Source organism: Miscanthus floridulus, chromosome 7, assembly GCF_019320115.1.
Source record: "Miscanthus floridulus cultivar M001 chromosome 7, ASM1932011v1, whole genome shotgun sequence".
In the NCBI taxonomy this organism is placed as follows: domain Eukaryota; kingdom Viridiplantae; phylum Streptophyta; class Magnoliopsida; order Poales; family Poaceae; genus Miscanthus; species Miscanthus floridulus.
In genome coordinates, this window is record NC_089586.1 from 30488799 (window position 1) to 30512856 (window position 24058).

Below are 24058 nucleotides of genomic sequence, written 5' to 3' on the forward strand. Positions count from 1 at the left end.
ATATGGAATGTTGTAAAAAACAGTACGAATGTTTTTTTCACAAAATCCACAGCTAGAAACCAGAGAGGGTATGCTTGCACAGTCGTACCAGACGACCAGAGAGGGTACGCTGCACCTGGCCTACACGTGCAAGGCTGACCATCAATGACTAAGACCCGAATTAAACACGACAAAAAGAATTCAAAATTAAAATTCCCCACGATTACCTCCGCTTCATTAACGTTCTAATCATCACTCGTTCGCTCGTCCACGGCCATCGCCCCCCTCTCCCTCCATCCCTCATCCCTCTCGCTCCTTTTCCCCCGCCTCCCCAACCCGCCTCCTCCTCCCGGATCCCCTCGGCTCGGGCAGCCGGATCCGGCGAGGCAGAGGGCGCGGCTCCCGCAATCCTAGGCGGCTCCGCCGGGGATTCGTCCGGTTTCGATGGGCTCCACCTGACAGGCGGCGGGGGTCGTAATTCTGAGAGGACGATGGAGCCGGGTGGTGCATGAGCGCTGGACCACGGCGCAGGCGCGCAGCGTAGGAGCACCGCGCGCCGCCGGGAGGCACCATGATCGAGCAGTTCGTTAATTTCGTCATCCGGCCGCCCCGGTACGCGCTGTCCCGCCAGATATCCTGAGCATAGTTGCATTTGCTGCTTGTGTCCTATTAGGCATCAATTACGATGCTGCATTGGATGTGACCAACCGCATTGTTTTGAATTGGAGAAGAGGAGCGGGATCAATGCTACCGTTAGTTCTCTGGTAACTGCATGTCCGAAAGCGTTGTTGAAATGCTGGCGTATTAGCTGTTTATGTACCGTTGTCAAGAGGCATTTAGGACGAAGGATACCTGGAAATGCACAATTTGAAATTCCAATGGAGGGTGAGATCATGATGATATTGGGTTACTGGTTTCAGCTAGTCTGTATGATGGTACATAAACTCTTGGTTATGTTATTGCAAATCTGTACCGTGTGCCATTAAAGCTAGGGTTAGGTAAAATTGCAATATTCATTGAAGTTGTCAATTCGTCATGTTATGTGTACCTGAACTTTCCTAAGCATGTGGTAGGCGCTCATAGCTGTCAAGGGCGACTTTTGTGTTAATGTATGCATATGACATTATTAAAAAAAACGATTCAAGGGTAAATTTTAACTGTCTTGTTAGTGTCACCTTCTGCTTCAATTACCAATTTGAGATCCTCACTGGGAGGAGGGATCATGTGAGATTTGCTGCCTGCTACCACTTGATGTTGTACCTTTTTGTTCTGGTTGCAATGTTCATGCTTTATGTGCCTTTTTGGAACACTGCTGTAAAGTGTTGCTTTGTTGAGGATGGACGAGTATGCTTTGTTCTGGAGCATTAATTGGAACATGGAATGCTTTTTTGTTCCCCACACCTGGTTGCAAAGATGATTTAATGTAATGATAAAATTAACTGATCAATGGCTTTGCACCTTTCACATACCCATTGGTATCTTTTGTACCTTCTATATAATCCTGTTTCTCAACGCTGGTAGCTGTCAGCCTGTGTGCTGTGATCTTGGCCATGGGCCATGTATAAAGTTGATAAATTTCTGCTGCTTGTACCTGTTGGGGAGGCAGTTAACTCCATTTTTTGGGGATTTGAGGTGGTTCCATACGTTCTGGTCCCTCTGCAGTGAGAAGTATGGATGCTAGTTGGGTGGGCTCTGTGACATTGATACTTTGAACTCGCTGTGGTTGTAATTTTGAACTCGCTGAATGAGTGTTAATTCGCAGGTCAGAATATAATCCAGATCAGTATCTATGGGAGAAAGAGTTTATCCTCGCAGGATGTAAATACAAACGACTAGACTTGGAGGCAAGTACGGAGACCATTTATAGAGGTTTCTTCTGTCTTTTATTTGCTGATGGCAAGTTTGATGGCAATTATGAGCCTCTTTGTTGATAACCTTATTGTAACTTGCTCCTGGCAGCTTACAAATGCAAGAGGCTATATCTTAAAATGCAGCCACTATGTTCCTGCTTTTATCCCAGAGAACACTGCCCTCCCATGTGTGGTCTATTGCCACGGAAATAGGTACTTAACTTTTATGCTCCATGTTTGCATATGTTTGACAGATTCATAGGGTGCTTCCTTCTTTTAACATTTTTAAGACTTAGTTACAATTTTTTTCACTTCTTTATTTATATGAAGCTCAAACAATCACTGGTATCTTTTGGAATATTAAACAGGATTTTGCTTTGACTCAATGCAGCGGATGCCGAGCAGACGCAAATGAAGCCGCTGTAATACTTCTTCCTTCAAATATCACTGTTTTCACACTTGACTTTTCTGGGTCAGGTCTATCCGGTGGGGATTACGTCAGCTTGGGTTGGCATGAGGTATATAATCAGCGTTGTTCTTCGCTTATTCTACATTCATATTTTGGGCGATCACACCTTTCTGAAATTCCCAATAATTTACTTCTAGAAAGAGGACCTCAAATGTGCAGTGTCATGTCTTCGGGACAATAAACAAGTTTCCACTATAGGCCTTTGGGGGCGATCAATGGGTGCTGTTACATGGTAATTGGTAGTTTTGGATAAAGTTTGTGTTCTTTTTACTTGGTGCAAGATCTCTCTGTTTCATTTCATGCAATTCATTATCTTGAGGCAAAGTTCAGCTAGGCGCTGGGTGGAATCTAGGCGCTGACCCTCAGCCTAGCGCCTAGGCGGGATTAATCGCGCCTAGGCGTTCCTAGGCGTTTTCCTAGGTGTTTTCCAATACATACTTAAATTTATTAATACATACTTAAGTACTTAAAAGAAAAGAAAAAAATAGAAGACCAATGGTCATGGAACAGGGAGAAAAGAGAAGAAAGGCCCATAAAAACGGCCCAACCCACCTTATCCACCGTTAAAAACGGCCCAGCGCACCTTCTCCACGCCTCCTCCCACACCGCCCGCCGCCCGCGCAAGCCCGCGCGAGCGCCCGCCGCCCGCGCAAGCCCGCGCGAGCGCCCGCCGCAAGCCCGCGCGAGCGCCCGCCGCCGCTCGCAGCTCCTCCTCCCCCACCGACGACCTTCGCCAGGCGCTCCTCCACCACCACCGCCGCCCGCGCAAGCCCGCGCGAGCGCCCGCCGCCGCTCGCAGCTCCTCCTCCCCCACCGACGACCTCCGCCAGGCGCTCCTCCACCACCACCGCCGCCCGCGCAAGCCCGTGCGAGCGCCCGCCGCCGCTCGCAGCTCCTCCTCCCCCACCGACGACCTCCGCCAGGCGCTCCTCCACCACCACCGCCGCCGCCGACGAGCCGCCGCCGCCTAGGGGTCCGCCTACCCCCATAGGCGAGGCGGACACCCTCCGACTAGAGCCTAGTCGCGCCTAGTCGCGCCTAGGCGAGCGCCTAGCGGAACTATGTCTTGAGGAGCAGTTTGCAAGTTCTTCCATAGCACTTTTCAGTTGATATGCTTAAGATTGTTTTCAATCTTTTAAGTTTATGCCAAGGCTCAAATATTTCATCACCATTTGATGGCTGTCCCCTGTAATTCATTACAATATTTTGTATACAAATGTACAGCCTACTCTATGGAGCAGAGGACCCCTCTATTGCTGGCATGGTATTGGATAGTGCTTTCACTAACCTGTATGACTTGATGATGGAACTTGTTGACGTTTACAAAATTCGAGTTCCTAAATTCACGGTATGACCAGCACATCTGCTGCATGCATTACTTTTGTGTTGAAATGTACATTATGGGAATGGTGATGGGAGCTTATGTCTTAATATGATTTACAATTGCTAACTTTGAAGCACAAACCAATAGGACTTGCTTTGTTTTCCTTTGTATTGAGCTTTACCTTAGGTTATTAAGTTCATAGATGAATCCACATGCTCGTTATTGCAATGAATTTGTGGAATGTGTAAAAGGATAATGTAGTTGTTAGATCTAGTGAAAGTTCCATACTATCTTACAGCCTTGCTAGCACAAGAGTCTATACAATCCTAGGGATCATTGCTATAATTGTAAAGTTTTACTGGGTTGTTCTGAAATCTGCCCTTTCAGGTTAAGATGGCTGTACAGTACATGCGGCGAATCATTCAGAAAAGAGCTAAGTTCGACATAATGGATCTTAATGTTTTAAAGGTATACTTCCTAAAACATTATCTTTCCATAACATAATTTGACACCTTGAAGCCTTAATGTTGGAATATAAGTGAATTGCCCACCTCTCCCCATCAGTTTAAGCTTTTGGGTTGAACTGGTCGGTGCATGCAACTTAATATGGTATCGGAGCCAGAGGTCTCGAGTTCGAATCCTGGTTAGCGCAATTAAATGAAATAATTGTTGCTCGCTCCTATTCCACGTCTGAGGCCTGAGGGAGCCTCCACGTGAGGGGGAGTGTTGGAATATAAGTGAATTGCCCACCTCTCCCCATCAGCTTAAGCTTTTGGGTTGAACTGGTCGGTGCATGCAACTTAATACTTAATACAAAACAAAGAAGAATTCAACTCACGATGGTTGCAAAACTGCCTTTTGGCTTGTACAAGTCATGTTTATATTTTGCATTGCATTATCCATGTCATGCTGACGTAAAATTGAATATAATAGACCTGATAAATGATAAAAATAAGCTATTTGTTTAATTGCTTTTAATATGGTAGTGTCATAATAATTTCCTTCCGTAGATCCTTTATGCAGTTAGAACCACTTCTTCAGATTGGCATTTTCCATGTAGGATGTTTTATAATTATAGAATTTCCAGCAAAATTCTGGAAAACCTCGTTTCTTTCTTTGTCTGTATTTGGCATGTATTTATTGAGAATTTTGTTAAATAGGTCTGAGCAATTTTAGTGTTGAGGTTTTGCATTATCTGTTCCTTTTCTTTTAACCCAAAGACTGCTTAGTTTGAGAGTTTCGACTTTCTAGGTTGCCAATAGTGACCAACTGACCATCTGGTTATTGCCAGGATTGAGAATTTTACACTTCTCTGGTCCTTTACTAGTCTGAGTCATTTATTGTTGAGATCTCTGTATGTTGTAATTCCTGCACAATTCCTGTAACTTTGAAAGAACCTGCTTATACTTCACGTCAATCTAACTTCAGTGTTCTCTTGTTCATAACCAGTTGGCTCCCAAGATGTTTATCCCTGCATTATTTGGACATGGTTTTTATGATATGTTTATTCAGCCTCACCATTGTGATCGTATTCACCAGGCATATGGGGTAAATGTTTACTTAGCTTCCTTCATAAAAGTTAACTGGCATATGGATGGCAGATCATATTTATAACAAATAACATGGAGATTGGTAGTCGACAATTCCTGCTGCAGATCATGCTAGGCATTCTGTTAACCATTGCCTCATTACATGTTTGTGTGCAGGGGGATAAAAATATAATTAAATTTGAGGGTGATCATAATTCCCCAAGACCTCAATCATATTATGATTCAGTTTCTATATTCTTCTATAAAACTTTGCGTCCTCCTATGCTGCCTGCAGCACGATCAAAGCTTCATATGGGAGCATTTAAAGTTGGTAACATAACCAATGAGGTAAATTAACGGAATGCCCATTGCAAAACTCCATTTGGACCTGAAAAGTATCTTATATGGTTTTATGGTTTGGCTTCTAAGGAACCACCTTTGCCCCCCCCCCCCCCCCCCCCCCCCCCCGCCCCCCCAATTCTTGCAGAATTTCTTCTTTGAAATCATCAACGGTCTACGGTCAGCAAACACTGCAGCCTGCAGTTCATCAACAGATGCACCTAACATCCCACATGGTTTGGTCTCAGCTCCCTGAGCTACTTCCTTGTAAATGGTAATATTGTAACAACTGGTTTTATACTGATTATTTTACCTTATTTTGTTTCAGATAGCACATCTGTAGTTGAATTGTTGTCTAGCATGAATCAACTGTCCATTAAGAATGAGAATGACTTGGTAAGTTTCTTGACATTTTGTCTGTGTCTGATGTGAAGGCCTTTTTCCTTGCTCGTTTCCTTATCTGTATTCCATTAGCTGCAGGACTTTCTTTTAGATGAAAACCGCAGCCTGTCAGAGATTGATGGGGATAGTGTTGGATCACATTTGCAGGTAAAGTTCACTGTATAACTTCAAGTAAGCTTACACGCAATTTGGACCCTGTATATTTTTTAGTCAAGTTGAGCAATTTTATCCATGCAATGCATTTTCTTGATTCCACTGGATTGTCCATTGTGTTAAATTGTTTATTGTAATAGGTGTGATACAGAGATGTCCGATCAGTGAGGGTCCTAAGGAACACATTATAAGTGTTGAGAACTGAGGCTCATATACTTCTTGCTTGCAAATTGTCTGATCAGAAGCCTTCCTTTCTTATAGGATAAAACAAGTAGGCGCAATGAGGAGTCATGTTCATTCACAAGCTCTAACAGAGAAAGTTGGGGCAGATGTTCATCTTTAGGAGCAGCCAGTGATGAATCATTCTCAGGCCATAATAATGATAAGCAGGTGGTACATTGCTTTAATTGCTTGACAATTTAGTTATCCAGTGGCTGATGTATCTTATCAAAGCTATTGTTTTTACTAGTTGGCTTCTTTCTTACTTATGGCATCTACCACTTTGATATGATCAATGAAAAAAGATTATCTGATCTGATTATTGGTCTGTGCATCATAGAATTTGACAGTCAAGGCTTTGGCTACGCCTCTAAGACAAAACCAGAGACAAAGCCAGAGGAAACCGATCGAGAAAGCTAAGCAGAAGAAGGTTCAAGCGCTGTGGAAGAAGATTAAGCGTGAGAAGGTGGAGATGGGGGATAGCCTGTCTTCGCGTTTGAAGATGTGCCTGGGGCAATCTCCGCGGTACAAGAGGAATAGATCGTCTGGAGGGATTACAACTTCATAACCCTGACAAGTCTACTTGAACCACTGATTGTCCACCGCAGATTCTCCCTTATTCTGACCGACTGTTGTCAATACCACGCTGTAACCTATATAACCCTAGGTGAATATATGTTACACGACCGCAATGTAGCATGCCAGGATGCTCGAAAGCTGAGAAAGCACGCCCTTGGATCATCTCTTGTAATTGCCTGAAACAAGTGTAAGTGCCATCTCTGGCTCGCTGTTCATGTAATTTATTTCCCCCACTTGCATCCGGTAGCTTGCAGTGCTGCAATGCAACATCGGCTTGGTGGTGAAATGGAAATGGGGTTTGGTGTTTTCATCTTCAACCGCCATTGTTCGTAATTATTTGGACGTCCTGTTATTCCGTGCTGTCTAGAGGATTTGTTGGACACGATTACACGAACTGTGGACTGTGGAGGTTAATACCCCCCCCCCCCCCCCCCCCCCACCCCCCACCCCCTCCTATCTCCTGCGCCCACGCCTGTCCCACCCAAGGCTGGGCGTTCGGGTTACCCGATTTTTTCGGTTCGGGTAATTCAAAATTCGGGTAATAAAAATTGCTACCCGATATTACCCTCGAAAAAACACTACCCGCAAATTCGGGTTCGGGTTCGGGTATTACCCGATATACCCAAATTTACAGAAAACAACAAACTACACTAAATTTCAGTAGCGATCTATACATAATTTCAGCAGCAATTTGTATAGAATTTCAATAGCAATTTGTAGAGAATAATATATTACAGTCACTCATTCAAATAGAGAGAATTATATTCTAATAAAGTGATAAATTAAATGGTTCAGCTAACAACACATAATGAATACAAAGACAAAACAAATCTTTGGGTAGTTCGGGTAGTTTGGGTACCGGGGGATATTACCCGAATTACCCAAACTAATTTCGGGTAATCAAAATCGCTATCCGAATTTGTGATCGGGTACCTCGGGTTCGGGTAATTCGGGTCTGGGTTCGGGTAATTCGGGTACGGGTAATGGGTATCGGGTATTTTGCCCAGGCTTAGTCCCACCCGCGCCAACGCACACGCCCCCGCAATCACCGGACGTAATCAACGCATGGAAGGTAGGAAAAAAAATCACCTCACCCATGGAAAGAAACCCCGCGACGCCGATTTTTTCTTTCCCATAGGTCGCTGGGCTCCATCTTCCTTAATCCCGATTCACTGACCCACCGGCCCGACGGCAGAAGCACCCATCGATACCGTGCTTGATCCGGCCTGGCGTGGCCGGCTCTATCCCTGGCTTGCTCGGCTCCGTCCTCCTCAATCTCGATCCACTGATCGGCCTACGGCAGCCAGCACCTATTGGTACTGTGCCTGATCCGGCACGGCGTGACAGCCTACTAGAAGCATGAAGCAAGCAACGACCACCACACAAGTGCCCATCAAATCCAGATTGCTCTGATCAAACTTTTGTGATAGACTGCAATTTTTTGATTGATAGATCACACTGCTCCACTGCAATTTTGTGATCGATTGCATTGTTTATCTGCGCTGCTATTGACTTTTCTGGATATCACGCCGTCGTCAGAGCTCACGATTGATCCAGATAAGAGAAGGTGATGCGTGTACGAAGTTTTTCCACCAACGAGCGAATGGTAGACGGAAGAGAAATCTTATACCATACCTTAAGACACCAACAGATAACATCGTCTGGAGCCATGAAGAAAAAGAAGACATTCTGCATCAGTTCTATGCTGAACTGCTGGGCACCAAGGTGGAATGCACACAAGTTCTAGACTCGAACCGCCTACAGCTTAGTACAATTCAGGATGATGCTATGGACAGACCTTTCTCGCAGGAAGAAATAGAATACACTATCAAGATGCTACCTGCAGAGAAGGCACCGGGGCCAGATGGATTCACAGGATCCTTCTATAAGCGATGCTGGCAGACTATCAAAGGGGATATTATGGAGGCAATGAACTGCTTCTACCACCTCCAAGCTGGACCCTTGGAGCATTTGAATGGTGCCAACATAGTACTGATCCCAAAACTTGAAGTTTCAGAATACGCAAAGGATTTCAGACCAGTGAGCTTAGTCCACTCTTTCGCTTTCGAGTGCCATTTTTGCAATTTTTTCTCTTTCGCCAAGCTGATAGCAAAGACGCTAGCCATCAGACTGTCAAGGAACATGAATCATCTCATCTCATCATCGCAAAGTGCCTTCATCAAAGGCCGTTGTATACAGGATAATTTCATGTATGTTAGAAGCTTGTCCCGGGCATATCACCGTACAAAAACGCCTGCTCTACTTTTCAAGCTGGACATATCAAAGGCTTTTCACACGGTCTCTTGGGAATATATATTAGAAATGATGGAACACCGTGGTTTCAGTGCAAGATGGAGAGATTGGATCACTCTATTGCTGCGCACCTCACACTCGACTGTGCTGCTAAATGGGACAGCAGTTGAGCGAATCCAACACGCCAGAGGTCTGAGACAAGGAGACCCACTATCCCCTTACCTGTTCATACTTGCCATCGACGCGCTACAGAAGGTGCTGGAGCTCGCAACACAGGAAGGAATCATTTCCCCCCTAAGAGGAAGATTTGCAAAGATCCGGCTGTCGCTATATGCGGGTGACGCGGTGATTTTCCTAAACCCAGACCAACAGGAGGTGTCATCTCTTCTCAATATTCTGACACAATTTGGAGCGGCAACGGGACTCAGGCTAAACTGGACAAAGTGCTGGGTGGCTCCCATCCGATGTAGCGGTATCAATTTGGATCACATACTACAGCCTTTTGCTGGTCGACGGGTCAGTTTTCCAATCACATATCTGGGTCTGCCCCTAACTCTAGGCCGACTGAAAGTGGTGCACCTACAAGGAATAGTGGACAAGGCGAGAAACCGACTGGCTGGCTGGCTGGCAAGGCCGTCTGCTAAACCCAGCAGGAAGAAGGGAACTGGTGCTATCAGTCCTAAGTGCTATCCCAACATATTTACTGACGTCGATCCAAGCACCAAAACAGCTATTAGAAGACTTGGACAAGGTACGGAGGCGCTTCCTTTGGGCAGGGGACGCCGAGATCACAGGGGGAAAGTGCAAAGTTGGCTGGACTCTAGTAACCAGGCCGGTGCAATTCGGAGTCCTCGGCATTCTGGATCTGGAGAGGTTTAGCAGAGCTCTACGACTGCGGTGGCTGTACGTGGCTAACGTGGAGCAACGCGCAGAGACCATGGGTAGGGATGAAGCTTCCGGTTGACAATACGGACATTGCCCTTTTCAATGCAGCCACAAGAGTGACAATCCATGATGGTAGGAAAGCCTCTTTCTGGTTCTCTAGTTGGATTGATGGACGGTCACCAGCATCCCTCTTTCCGTTACTATGCCGTCATAGCAGACGTAAGAACAGGACGGTGCGAGAAGCAGTGCTTAATGGCAAATGGATTAGCGACATTGCACATAACCTGAATGCAGGGATCTTGAATGAATTCTTCGAATTATGGCTACTTATCAATTCGCTACACCTAGATCTCACAAACGAGCAAGAAGACCATATCATCTGGATTTTGGAAAGTTCCGGGGAATATTCCGCAAGCTCCGCATATGCAATCCAGTTCAGTGGTCAAATCATCTCCAACTTCCCAAAGCTCATCTGGAAGGCTTGGGCCACACCACGCTGCAAATTCTTCTTGTGGCTGCTACTGCAGGACCGAGTATGGACAGCAGCCAGGCTGCAGCTCAAGGGATGGAAGAATAACTACTTCTGTGCGCTATGTGAAAGGAACCTGGAGACTGCCATTCACCTCTTCATAGAATGTCCTTATTCGAGGAAAGTATGGTGTCTGGTTGCATTGTGGAGCAACTGCGCAAACCTGCAACCTTCTGGCTGGACCGAGGAGAATGATATGGAGGATTGGTTCATGGCGATGACGGCCGAGGGTACAGAGGCGGCGCACTCAATTGCCATCCTTACTCTATGGCATATATGGAAGGGGAGAAACGCCAGAGTTTTCAATGGTGCTAGGTGCGCAGAACAGGCTGTGTTCACAAAGATTAAAGACGAGTGCTCTGATTGGATTTCAGCAGGGGGAGGGGTACTTAGTTACATAAGGATTGCTCCAATTTCTATGAGTAATTAGCATAGTCGAACCCGGGTACCTCATACGGCGGTCTGCTGTGTGAGGGAGCGCCTTTCGCGCATGTGAGATTGCAACTCTTTATTAATACAACACCGGGTAACCGGATCTTTAAAAAAAAAAACTTTTCTGGATACGAGTTCTATATATGTGTCTTGTTTAAACGTTTGTTGTTTAGGCATGAATTAGATCTCTGTTTCCATGATTCCTCTAAACAGGAGTGGTGAAACGCTAATCTACTGCAGTGCCGCACAGCACGGCCACACACACGCGGCACACCGTCGGGATGGGAGGGTGACGACATGGCGCCGAGGTGAAGCAGCAAGCGCCGCCCACGAATTCTCGGTGTCAGGCTCTCAGCGCACTGCGCTGGGTACATCGTTACATATGCGCATCGGTGCATCACTATGCCTTTGGCCGTCACCTGCAAGTACTGTCAATATTACTGCTACTCTGATGTTGCATCCAGTAAACTTCATCTATAGTACTACTGTTGTTCTGAATTTCTGATGTTTGATTCAATCAATCATTTTCAGTTAACCTGATATCAATTGATTGCTTGCAGTGTAGTAAGTGATTTGTTGTTTCTTTGGAGGAAGCACCCTGAGTAGCAGTAATTGCTGTGTCAAACACATGGTTGGTGCTAAGAGAGTGGAAGGTATAAGAAAATTACATTAGGCTGATAGAGGATCCTGATTAAACACCACGGTAAACAAAAAAACAAAGGAGCGGACCCAGTGCCGGAGGCTCTCACATGAGTGGGGTCTGGGGGAAGAGATAAACCGAGACAAGCCCTTCCCCGCAAAATCTACGGAGAGGCTACCTCGAACCCACGACCTGAAGACTCGGTAAGACAACTCTCACCACTACACCAGGCCTGCCTTTCACAGTAAACAAAAAACATATTAGAGTTTATAATTAAGAATCTCAGTCAAAACTAAAAAACTTGAGACATTGCCTATATTTTGTTAACAAATGAGGCACCGACACATTTACAATATGCAGTGTTTTATAATGATTGTATTTGCTAAATTAATGGCTTGTTGCTCATGTACTTTCATCACAAAAAATGTGTGGAGTATAGTCAATAACCAGCCTGTTCGCTTGATTGTATTTGGCTTATAAGTCATGGCGTATCAGCCAACGAACAATATTTTTCTCTCACACCAAACCAGCCAACGGTACTTTCAGTCATGGCTTATAAACCAAGCAAGTCTAAACGAACAGGGCGAACATTGACAACTTTGCTGGCATGAATTGGTTCAAATTCTCTTGTACTTTCATCACCAAAAATGTACGGAGTATAGTCAATAACATTGACAACTTTGCTGGCATGAATTGGTGCAAATTCATTGTCTACCAACTATGACATTCTGCAAACAAGTGGAAGGTACCAGGTTGCAGCAAAAAGACGCGGGTGAGCATCTTGTGTAGTAACTATGTATTTTCTGTGCATCCACAGCTTGGTTCGGTGATGCTTTGTGCAGCTGTTGAACTTCTCGTGAACTTCTCGAGGATGTTTTGAAGGACCAACAGATATCAAATATTGTAGTTCTAACTCTTTTGGTGTGTCCTGTGAAGTTATAAATGCCTTTCAAATTAGATCAGTGTTAATATATCTAACTCGATGTATCGTTGTTTTTTAGTGAATCTTAAACATACCACATCTATGTTTTGTTACTGATGCATATATTATCTTTTGAATGTTTGATTTGTACTACTAAATGTCACTGTAGCGTTAGCACGGGCAATATACCAGTGAATGAATGAAGTAACCCAACCGTTTTTGCATCGGTGAAAGTTCCAGGAGGTGAAACCACAACTTTCTGATCAGGTAGTTTATTGGTTGTTCGGCTTGAGAAATTATGAACACATTTTAGCTAACTCATTACTTACAAGCACGTGATTATCTTAATAATAAGAAATGGTTTTATCCCACCATCGGCAGCTCATTCCTTACAAGCGCATGGTTAGCTTAATACTATGAAATGGCTTTATTTCACTAAAATTCACATGGCGAACACTGATTTTCTGATTGACCATTTCATTCGGTGATTTTTCAAACTAAACATCCCTTTACGGTTGCATGCAAAGATAGACATACAAGTACACAACCAAGCAATACTATACAGCTACAAACATGTTGATTTGAACTTACCAATTACAGGAAGGCCCCGTTTGGATCCTTAAAATTAAATTCATTCTAATAATTATAATTTAGGTATAGATTAATTAAGCTAATATGATTGTATATGAAATATATTTGTATATTATTGTTAGACATTCAAGAGAGATACTTATATGTTGCATCTCTACTATAAGGAAGCAAGTTGAAGACCGTGCTATAAGTTGAAGAATAAAAACATATCATGGTGATCTATAGAATCAAATTCCATCTCCCACCCTATAAATTTGAGATAGACTATACGAGAACTTAGAAAAGCTGTGGAATGCCAAATTCCAAACCAAATAACATAATCCATTAAATAGATTCCAATTCCACCAAAATGAAAGAATCCAAATGGCTCCTTAAGTTTTCATGAGGTGGTCCATGGTCATTGTTGTATACATGAAAAGAATAATTGTAGATTACCCAAAAGCCCCATTTAGATCTCAAGCTTATCTATGCGTCATGCGTGAGGACGGGTGGTGGAGAGGTAGAATGCGAGTGGCAACAATAATCCTTCGTCTTCCTCATCTGGTGGTTGACAAAATTATTGCAACTCCCAGGTGCCACTACCACCATATTTTTTCCTTCATGAAAGAATCTCGACTTCTTGTATGATTTTACGATTAAAATAAAATGGTTTGATTCTACGATTTACTACGACGTTTATAATTTTTAAGTTTACTAATCTGATTTAAGATTGTACCATTTCGACAATTCTCTTTTATAAAAACTGATTTTTATTTCTGCGTTTCTGACTATAAATATTTTACGCCCAGTGAAGAGAACTTTTCAAAAAGCATAAAATGGAGGGACCAAACAAAACTAATCAACATATACTACACATAAAGCCTAGTATACGGCCACTCAGTCTTTGGTGTAAAGTTTCATTGCTGTAGTCTCCATCTAGCATTGCCATCTTCAAATTGGGTTGATCGACTTCCTTTTGAAGTGTAGACTACGATTGTGAAAATTTCGATGGCTACTAGCCCCCATTGTTAGGCTTCACATTATATATTCAAAATATAAGTTGTCGTATTCTTTCGATGCTTTTTTTTTACTTAGCTGCCCTAGCCAATGAGAGAGGTATAGTATAAGGTCGGCTTGCGACATGTAGCATGGTAATATTTTTTCTTAATTCTTGAAGTTCAAAACATAAAGATATTCTGTTCGTTTCAAATTATATTCACTTTAATTTTATCCATATTCAAACCTCTATGACTTATGCACAAAAAAACCCTCTATAACTTTAACTAAATTTATTAAAAATACACCAACACCTACAACATATTTTTTATGAAAAATGTCTTGATATAGCCTATTTATTTGAACTTATAGTTGTTGATAATTTTTCCTAAAGTTCGGTCGAAATTTCAAAAGTTTGACTTAAAACAAATTCAAAGTGAACATAAGTTAATACTGAACAGAAGAAAAAGTACACTCCATCCCTCTATCAAAAATATAAATCACAATCTAACTTGGTGTGATATTTAAGATCACATTTTGATAGCTTATTTCTCTCATCTATATCTAATCTAATATTAAAGAGTGAACATTTCTTTCTTTCACCTCTCACTCTCTCCCCTATCCATCCGTCCCCACTATTTTTTCATCCCTTAATCCATCGCCACTCACTCTCATCCTTCTCGCTTTGAGTTTAGAACCGCAAAATATTCGTTGATGCCACAACACTCATGCCATAGGCTGGCCGCTAGAGCTCGTTCAATCACGGCACGTGTGTGGCCTTCCACTTTTTCCCGTCTTTCACCTTTTTTAAAAACTGATAACATGTGCACAAAAATAGCCACCTATTTAAGTTTAGTCAACCTCATGTCAATTTTTCATACTGGATTAGTCATTTATTTCCCTAGAATTGATTAAGGGTATTCAAATTTATTTGATTTAACGTTGGGTCCAGCCCAACTAAATCTAATAAAAAATTGCTATCTCATTATCATTGACGCGAGCACTACACAACAAAACTTTTATTTCCCGTTGTAACATAAATACATGTTTTCTAGCAATATATAATTAATGACAATAAAAATTTGATCATTAGACAAACATTTCTACATAAAAAATCCCAAAGTAACCACTTATGTGGCATCAACTTTTCAAATGATCAGAGCTCACGCTAATTGGCATCTAACATATCGATGTGACAGGGACTAAAGTTAGTCCTGACCCCTTAGGGATCCAAACACCTCGTAATATCCACCACATATGACATCTAAAATTTGTATTTTGCTTCAGTGGTGCACCACTTTCACTTTGATGCTTCATCATATCATATGATTAGACTATTTGTTGATAAAAAAATAACAAAGTTCATAAATTTTAAAATACGTGTTAGGATGATTGCTAGTGGGCATCTTAACATTGACCGGGTTCTGTTTGTTAATAAAACTTGTTAAAATGACACTTTTGGAACTTCACGTTATCGTTGTGCTATGATGGCATCAGCAGCAGGAGGAACATGCGTTGGAATTGGCGCGACGCGGGCGTTTCGCGCGCCGCGCGCATGCGTTACACTCTAGGCTGCCCACCGCCCTCGGCGCCGGACACGCCTCTGCTTCTCCTCTCCATCCCATTTCCATCCACTCCACCACCAGATCCCCGCAAGCGCAGCCTCTCCTTCTCCTCCCCTCCCAAGTCCCACCGCATGCGCAACCCGCGCCTCCCTTCCCGGTCCCTTCCCTCCACCACCCACCCGCAGGCGCAGCAGGCGTCCCCCGTCGATCGTCGCCCCTCGGCCCTGCCGGTGGAGTGAGTGCCGGAGATCCTTCCGGAGTTGGGATTTCTCCTCGGTAAGGATGCTATCCAATTTTCCTCGGCCCTGTGCGGTTGCGCCCTTTTGTGGAAAGATCGTTCTTTTTGTGCCGCGCGCGGAATGTTGATCTTATCGCTGCTGTATGTGAGCCCCTGAATTCTCCGGTTCCTTCTTAACGTTCTTTCCGATCCGGTGGTTCGGTGCCGATTCGTTTGCTGCGTCGGTCGGTGTATTTTTTTTTTCATTTCCCCCCAAAAATTGGGCCATTGGTCATTGGTAGGCGGTAGACGGCAGCCTCCATTTTTTTTTTAGGGGAAGACGGCAGCCTCCATTTGCAACATTAGTTGTTCTTTTATTTTTTTAAGAAAAAAGAAGCCTTAATTGTTTTCGGCACGTTAAACCCTTCGGTTTCGTTTGAGGGTAATTTCTGGTGAAATGTCACAGACATCATATATAGTTTTTGCCGCTATCAATGATGTTGTTCTTTTGTTGCATGTTACAAATGGTACACGTTTTGTATTTTTTTATACTTTCAATGCATGCTGCTTCCATCGTTAACTACTTTCCACTTAATTTGATTGATAAAAATTAAATTTACTATGTAAAAAACCTGTTACGTTTATGAGGACAAGATCTTGTTCTTAGCAGCATGGTTCTTAGATCTCTTATATTTCATCTCTTGATCTTTATGCCTGCCAAAACTGTCTTTTATTGTTTTTGAGGTCAGTGCCTTTCATTGTGGCGGTACTAGCTTAGTGCCCCCCTAACATTAATTCATCTCAAATCTAGGTTATAGTGGATATTGCTAATTTCTCACGATGAATATTATTTATATCTCCAGGCAAGGAGGTTTTGGCACCATACAAGATCGTCAAAATTGCGGAAATGGGAGGTGTAATTAGTGGTGACTCGCCAAGGCACAGCTCACCGGCATCGAAGTTAGAGAAGAAGATGGTTGAAGCCATGCAGCAGAGAGCATTAAAAGGAACCTCTGTGAAATCATTCAATAGTGTCATCATGAAATTTCCTAAAATTGACGAGAGTTTGAGAAACTGCCGGACTATCTTTCAGCAGTTTGGTGAGCTTTACCCCTCTATCTGAACCAGCATTATGGTACCATGTCATTTAAAGGTCAAAACTTGACATAAAACTGGATGTATAGTTGAAATATGTAAATATAAATTTAATCAGAGGCAGCCGTGAACAAGTTATTAACTTTGGGTAGTCTTTATTCTACAATATTATTTTTGGATTATAGTGATACCCAGAGATACTTTTACTTCATGTAATGGATAACTACTGGTCAAAACTAGCATGAACAAATTGTTTCGAGTGGATCTGAATGAAATGTTGTTCCACCTATTTTGTTTATCCAACTAAAAACAAAGACATTTCTCAAAGAGTAGTGCTCCACGTAGAAAACATTCTTCTAACTCTGGTGCCTTTGGTCTAATGAGGTCAGATAAATGACTCGTGCACATAGCAGTTATCTTTCTCCAAATTTACCATGGGTTCCTGTGCATTGCATTATGCCAAAGAGTGAATTCAGGTAAAATCCACTAGATGAAACTTAACACATCCCTTGTCTTTTTGGCAAATTTAGGGAAAATGTACCTGCAAATTTCAATCCATTAAAATAATTGAGCACGAGATAGATCTCCCAATTTCTGGCTCATTTTACTTGCTTTTTTGTCTTGACATGCTTTGACACCCATGTGAGAAATTTGTTGTCATCTGCATGAACTGGTCCAGAATCATGACTTGCCCTGTCTAAATGAAATGTAAATACTGACTACAAATTGTCTTTCATTCTTGAGGTGTTTCATCAAACCTTTTTTAGTGTTCTGACAAAAAAAAATTTGTATTTATGCAGATGAAGATTCCAATGGTGAAATAGATCAACTGGAACTCGAGCATTGTTTCCAAAATTTGGGTATTGAATCAACTGATGAGGAGATAAAAGATCTGTTTGAGGCATGTGACATTTATGAACACATGGGCATGAAGTTCAATGAGTTTATTGTCTTCCTGTGCCTCGTTTATCTTCTAAATGATCCTGCAGTGTCTGAAGCAGTATCCTTGACACAGTACAAAAATATCTACTGTTCGAAATTCACTTGTCTCTTTCTTTAGCGCTGGAAATCCATATAATGCGTTATTTTTCTAAAATTTCCAAAGTCTGATTCTTTCTCTATCTTTATGGAAAAATAAGATATTAAACTTGTGGTATATATTTACCTGAGATTTGGAACTAATCATGGTATACTAATGTCTCTACTTTGTTGCATCCAGTAAGGCATATTAGTAGATCACATCAAGTTTTTCTGTAAGGTTTTCAAGATAAAGAACTTTGAAAAGAATTTTAATAGATAAAAACAACTTATTGAACTTTCTGGTATGGATATTTTGTATTTCATCATATAGGAGGATACATTAGAGTATATATTAGAGATGCCTCAAGTTGAGATCCTATTTTACGTATTTTTTTTATTCTGTCCCTTTAGATATTGTATGTCCTTGACATGACGCTTTAGAGAAAAAGAATGGGATTGGGTAGCCTTGAACCAACATTTGAAACATTGGTGGAGTCCTTTGTCTTCTTGGACAAGAACAAAGATGGATATGTCAGTAAGAGCGAGATGATACAAGCAATAAATGAGACCATTGGAGGAGAGCGCTCTTCTGGGCGCATAGGCATGAAAAGATTTGGTGAGTTATCTCCTCTGGCACCATCATTCATACTCCCTAATTTCTACTCTATTAGTTTCTCAATAAAAAGGTCAGTTGGTTTTCACTACAACCATCATATGTTGGTATGCCACTACTTGTCAGTCCTCTTTTCTTGAGACACCATTGCTTGTTCTTGAGAAATCAATGATGTGAATACCTTCTTTCCTTGGTCTGGCTGGATAGTTCTTTACTCGTTTTGAGAGCAAGGTAGGAAGCTTATGTAGGCTACAACTGTTCATAGGATGTTCTTTTTCCTTTTTTCAGCTGTGATATGGATTCAGTGTCCATTAATGAAAATGCTTACTCCAAACTAATTGTCATAATTTTTTTTCGCGAACGTGCATTTGCACGTTTTTCATTAAGAAGAGTTTAGAGAGCATACAAGGCGTCAGTACTTCGAACCATCCGGCCTGGAGTGCGAGCCACATCCTATGTTGATGCACCATTTCTTTATTTGTCCTGTTTTCTAGGAGCACCATTATCTTTTGGTTGAGAAAACAGCAATCCGATACCTTCTTTCATTGGCCTGGATAAGCAGTTCTTTCTCACTCTTTTTTTAGGGCAAGGGTAGGTTAGTTATGTAGGCTACAACTGTTCATAGATTTTTCTTTTTCCTTTTTCCTTTTAACCTGTGATGATAATCAAAGACAGGTAAGCATTTTGATAAAAAAATGAACTACGATCAAGTTTCATGCTTTCAGAGATTTTGAACTTATTTTTCGACTTTTAGTCCCAAGACCGCCCGCTCTGAATATTCATTCTTACATTTGGAAGTTTCCCCTGTCGGCTTAGAATTCAGCATTGATTAATGAACACACTTTACCCCGGTCCAGTCACGGTTGTTACCTGTTTATATGTTTGCACTGATATTTACTCCTTTGGTGAATGCAGAGGAAATGGATTGGGACAAGAATGGAACAGTGACCTTCAAGGAATTCCTTTTTGCTTTTACTCGCTGGGTGGGGATCGATAATGAAGACGACGACGAGGATGACGAAGAAGAAGAGTGTGTCAACTGAAGATTATTAGGCGTTCTGAATTGGCCAAGTCAGCCCCTCAGGAGGCCTCAGCAGCTTCCTCCTGCCGCGGATCAGAAGTAGTAGTTCATGTTCTTTGTGTGCCGAGCTTATGGTAGATGTTCATGTTCCTATAAATAGAATGAACACTAGTGTTGCTGATAAAAAGTTACACTGGTCAGATGCTGTTCAGTTAGGTTACCTTGTCATTAAAAAGTATTTGCACTGTGCTTGTGAAAGTGTAAAATTGTGAATGGCAGTAAAATGCTCTTTACTTTGAAGCTGGCTGTTTGCTTCTTCTTTTCATTTTGTGGAAACACATGCCCATGCCCTTGCCCATTAATGTTGCAGGACCGCTGGACGGGACGCACAACAATGCCTACCTTTAAATGGAACTTTGGTCCCTGCGAATACAAACTTGGAGTCGCTTCAGTAGCAAAGGTGACCGAATGCAGGAACCCAAGTTGCTTGTACTATTTGTGACAAGAATTTACTGATAAGAAGTTGCAATGTGAGTTTGTGTTCAGTTAGCTAGGTAACAGCTCTGTTATTTATTATGAAGTTTGCAACTTGTTAAGAAAATACAGGATTGCCAAGGTTTGGGTGGTGCTCTTTGCTTTTGAAGCTTGCTGTTGGAGGACTTTTGAAGTTTGCTGTTGGAGGACGAGCAACACCTATTGTTCCTACACGCGTGCTTTCAGTCTCTTCATCGGTAGAGCAAAGGCATCAAAGTGGTGTCGTAGTCGTAGGATAGTAGGGATAGTCTCATAAGGCCAATAGGCCATGGCCCATTGAGTGAAAGCGCCAAGCTGCAAAGCTCCAAGCTCATGTGACGGACGGCCTGCGCGATGACGGACGGATTGGTGGAATCTTTCCCAATCTGGCCACTGGCCAGAGCCAGACCCTTTCGTTTCTCACAGCAATCAAGCACTCGCTACAATGCAGCCCCCTTTCAGTTTCAGTGCAAGGCAGCGAGCTCGGCACCGCTCCGCACTGCACCTGCATGCATACACCTAGCTACCTAGCTTCTCCACCAGTCCACACCACCGGCAGCTTCTTCTTCTTCCGTTCCCTAGCTCTTCGCCGCGCACCGCCGTCTGCCCTCTGCCTCGTGGTCCTTCCGCCACCGCCACCGTCCCGAGATGGCCATCACCTTCACCGACGGCGGGGTGAGGGTCACGTTCGACTCGACCTTGGAGTTCGTGCTTCCTTTCGTCGTCGGCGTGTGCATGGGCTGCATCGTCACCGTGTACTACCCTGCCCTCGCAGTCGCAGACCTATTCATCCACGCCGTCGTCGCCACCGGCCGGGTGATCAAGTCGCTGCTTGTTGTCCCTGCGGCCTTGGGCTGGGGCGTCGTCGCCTGATGATGGGTGTTCTTCTTGGTGTTTCCAACTCTACTGGTATCTGGTATCTAGTAGCAGTTCAGCAGTACCATCTTCCTGCTGGGTGGTACTGGTATGTGTCATCAATACATGACTGATCTATTTCCTATATGTATTTCTCGCCTTTTTTTTTTGAACAGATTAGATATTTGTGGGCAGTAGTGAACCATGCGTATCAGCCTGAAAATGGTTTGTTCATCATGTTATATATGCAATGGGTTGTTCAGCTGAAAATGCAGATCAGTGCGCCAGTCAAGAACATCCCACCCTGCCATGTGCCATGGTTAGGACTTAGGAGCATGGGCATGAGCATGCATTTCTCACTTCACTTGCCTTAATTTGTCAAAACCATTGACCTCAATGAGAGAAAAAGTGAAAAGCAATCAAGAAGCTCATATGCTTTGGTGTCTTTCTGATCATGGCTGTATATATGCTCTTGTTTGAGATGGGATGAACACAGGCCTGATTTGCTCAATTGCTCTGCTTCCGGTCGTGGCACGAAATTCATTCAAGAAACATTATTACATTGGCGACAGTAGATTCTCGTTGTTGGGTCGCAGAAAATCTGAGAATTTGTTACTTGGTGACCAGACATGCCCATTTAGTCGACTGTTTATCCCATTTAATTGACCATGTAGCCCGTTTTAAGTGGTTGTACGTGTCTTCGGAATAAACGCTAAACATTAGGTGTTTAACTACCGTTTAGCGTTTTGGTGAATGTCAATTCAAATACTTTTTGTTCATATATAGTCTATATGAATCTGACTAATTACTACTTTATTTGGAGATTTTAATCACTAATTATTTTTGTGAAAATCAATTAGTTACCACTTGAGCATCTTTCTAAAGAATTATTTACAATAATACTAAAATAGTTACTGCTTCACTAGCACATCCAGGATTTTGTTCAAACATCATATTTTCAAATTCAAAAATATCAATTCACTACTTGCCTCACATTGGTTTCTGAAATCATGGGAAATAAGTGAACTAGAATCACATAACCGAAATTGTAACTACTACAGGATAACCTTTTGTTTTGGCTAGAAAAAAAAGCTTAATATGCAAACATAAAAATCATCAAATACCACATGAGCAGTAGTAAAACATAGCACTACTTTTGGAAATTTCTACTTGATTATGAGTTTTTACTGTTGCACATAGAAAAACAATAAAATGGTGTTGTTTTACTGGTGCGCTTTTCTCAAATTTACGCTTGCATATACTGGGTTTTGCACCGAATTTACTACTGCAGTGCTTGCCAAAACAAAACACAAAAATGTGTGTTATGAATAGACGGTTCAACTATGTTTATATCTTTTCCCTTCTATATATATATATATATATATATATATATATATATATATATATATATATATATATATATATATATATATATATATATATATAGTATTATTTATAGAAAACATTTGAATTATTTATAGAAATCATTTGAATTGCAACTTTGAGCTAGTAATATATTGCCTATCAAGCGCAAAGCGCCGCCGCCGCGGTACGTGATCGATGGCGGATAAGAGCCCGCTCCGGCGGTGGAAGCCCTTCTTCCCTGCGTTCGGCGCCATCGACGCCTGCATCGAGGCCGCCGCTCCCGAGGGCTGCTCCCGGGACAAGTACCGGCAAGTGAGGGGCGACATCGTGGAGATGCTCTGCGACGCCGCGGGCGACGACGGCCGAGCGGAGGAGCTCTGCCAGCTGCTCGACGTGGCGATGGCCGAGGCGCTCGAGACGCTGCGGGTGGTACCGGTGACGCCGGCCATGCTGACGACCACCGACGTCGCCAAGGCCGTCGGCGGCCTGCTGGGGCACGAGTCGGTGAGGGTGCGCGGCCTCGCGCGGGCCGTCGTGAGCGGGTGGAGGGCGTCCCTGGAAGCCGCCCTGGGCACGCTGCTGCAGATATCGCTTGATGAGCACGAGGTGGCCGCCGCCGCTCCTCCCGTCACGGGATGCGTCCGGCCGTCCGCGGAGGCCCTGCCCCTGAGACGACACTGGTTCAAGCAGGAGATGTCAAGCAAGCTGCCAGGATCTCAGACATGGAGTGTCCCAACCCGACGAAGATGCCTCCTGGCGTTCCCTGGCCATGGCGACGATCGCGTCAGGAACGAGGAGACGACAGCCGACAGGCGATGCAAAGTGCAAACACCCATACCAGGGGATGCAAAGCAGAAGCTGATGACGTGATGCGGCAACGCAAGTAGGGACGGATACGGATTCAAATACCATTATTTACCATATTTTAATCCAAATTTGAATACGAATGCGGATATCGGAAACTAATGCAAAACGGATATTTTGAATTCAGATATTTACTTTGATTTTGAAGATAATATGTGTCTATTTGCTTATTGATAGTTTCATAGTATAATATAATTATAACGGATGTAGGGATTTAAAATATAGGTATATAACACCGGGGATAAAGACGACTACCAAAAATAAAATATGTTAATCAGTATTTCAATAATAGATATATAAAATATAAGAAAATTATAGATAATATATATTAATTACTGAATTCAAATAAATAAAAAATAATATTATAGAAGTATATAAATAAAATAAAATACTAATTAATATGATTAGCCATATTAAAATTAATTAAACTTATATACCGCTAATAATATTAAAATTACATTAACCATAGATAACTTTTAAATAATGATACATATCATCTATTATATTAAAAAAATTCATTTACTTAGTTAATTGGTCATAATTATAAGATTTAGATGGTTTCAAAAATAATTTGTACTTCGCGGGTACGGATAATATTAGATATTTCACATTTTTGTTGGATACGAATGTGGAATCGGATAGAGAATAATCTTCGAAAATGAATGCTGATATATCCATTTAAACTCATTTAAATCAAATACGAATATGGATATCCATATTTACACTAAAATGGATACAGATATCTGAACATTCGCATCCATCCTTAACACACAAGGTCCCGGTGGTGGTGGAGCACAGGGCGAGGAGGATGGAGTTGGCCACGAAGAGTAGGAGCCGGGTGAGCCGCTGGAGATCAACGG

The 24058-nt window shown here is 42.6% G+C and overlaps 2 protein-coding genes and 1 pseudogene across 5 annotated transcripts; all 3 read left to right on the top strand.

The window, feature by feature from the left end:
* The first annotated feature begins 320 nt into the window (after positions 1-320).
* LOC136466800 (uncharacterized) lies at positions 321-7153 on the top strand. 4 transcript variants are annotated; one of them, XM_066465314.1, is made up of 14 exons: positions 321-591; positions 1742-1823; positions 1939-2042; positions 2221-2347; positions 2436-2530; positions 3523-3646; positions 4010-4090; positions 5072-5170; positions 5329-5499; positions 5639-5726; positions 5819-5886; positions 5965-6039; positions 6307-6435; positions 6605-7153. In XM_066465314.1, exons 1-14 carry the CDS (start codon positions 551-553, stop codon positions 6830-6832), a joined length of 1512 nt encoding a protein of 503 aa, XP_066321411.1. In that variant the 5' UTR covers positions 321-550; the 3' UTR covers positions 6833-7153. The 4 variants fall into 4 exon arrangements, with proteins under 4 accessions (XP_066321411.1, XP_066321413.1, XP_066321415.1 ...); XM_066465316.1 differs by having other exon boundaries at positions 5971-6039; XM_066465318.1 differs by lacking the exons at positions 1742-1823; positions 1939-2042.
* An 8523-nt stretch (positions 7154-15676) lies between these two features.
* LOC136462960 (probable calcium-binding protein CML21) lies at positions 15677-19852 on the top strand. Its single transcript, XM_066462010.1, has 5 exons — positions 15677-15911; positions 16716-16952; positions 17748-17947; positions 18409-18583; positions 19496-19852. The coding sequence occupies exons 2-5, from the start codon at positions 16760-16762 to the stop codon at positions 19621-19623; spliced, it is 696 nt and encodes a 231-aa protein (XP_066318107.1). The 5' UTR covers positions 15677-15911; positions 16716-16759; the 3' UTR covers positions 19624-19852.
* Positions 19853-22529: 2677 nt separating this feature from the next.
* LOC136464939 (uncharacterized) lies at positions 22530-23196 on the top strand (annotated as a pseudogene).
* Positions 23197-24058: the final 862 nt, after the last annotated feature.

Coding starts and splice junctions, on each gene's coding strand:
- LOC136466800 (XM_066465314.1), top strand. CDS start 551: ATGATCGAGCAGTTCGTTAATTTCGTCATCCGGCCGCCCCG. Junction 5,727..5,818: donor TGCACCTAACATCCCACATG/GTTTGGTCTCAG, acceptor ATTTTGTTTCAG/ATAGCACATCTGTAGTTGAA. Junction 6,436..6,604: donor GCCATAATAATGATAAGCAG/GTGGTACATTGC, acceptor TGTGCATCATAG/AATTTGACAGTCAAGGCTTT.
- LOC136462960 (XM_066462010.1), top strand. CDS start 16,760: ATGGGAGGTGTAATTAGTGGTGACTCGCCAAGGCACAGCTCACCGGCA. Junction 16,953..17,747: donor GACTATCTTTCAGCAGTTTG/GTGAGCTTTACC, acceptor GTATTTATGCAG/ATGAAGATTCCAATGGTGAA. Junction 17,948..18,408: donor ATCCTGCAGTGTCTGAAGCA/GTATCCTTGACA, acceptor ATGACGCTTTAG/AGAAAAAGAATGGGATTGGG.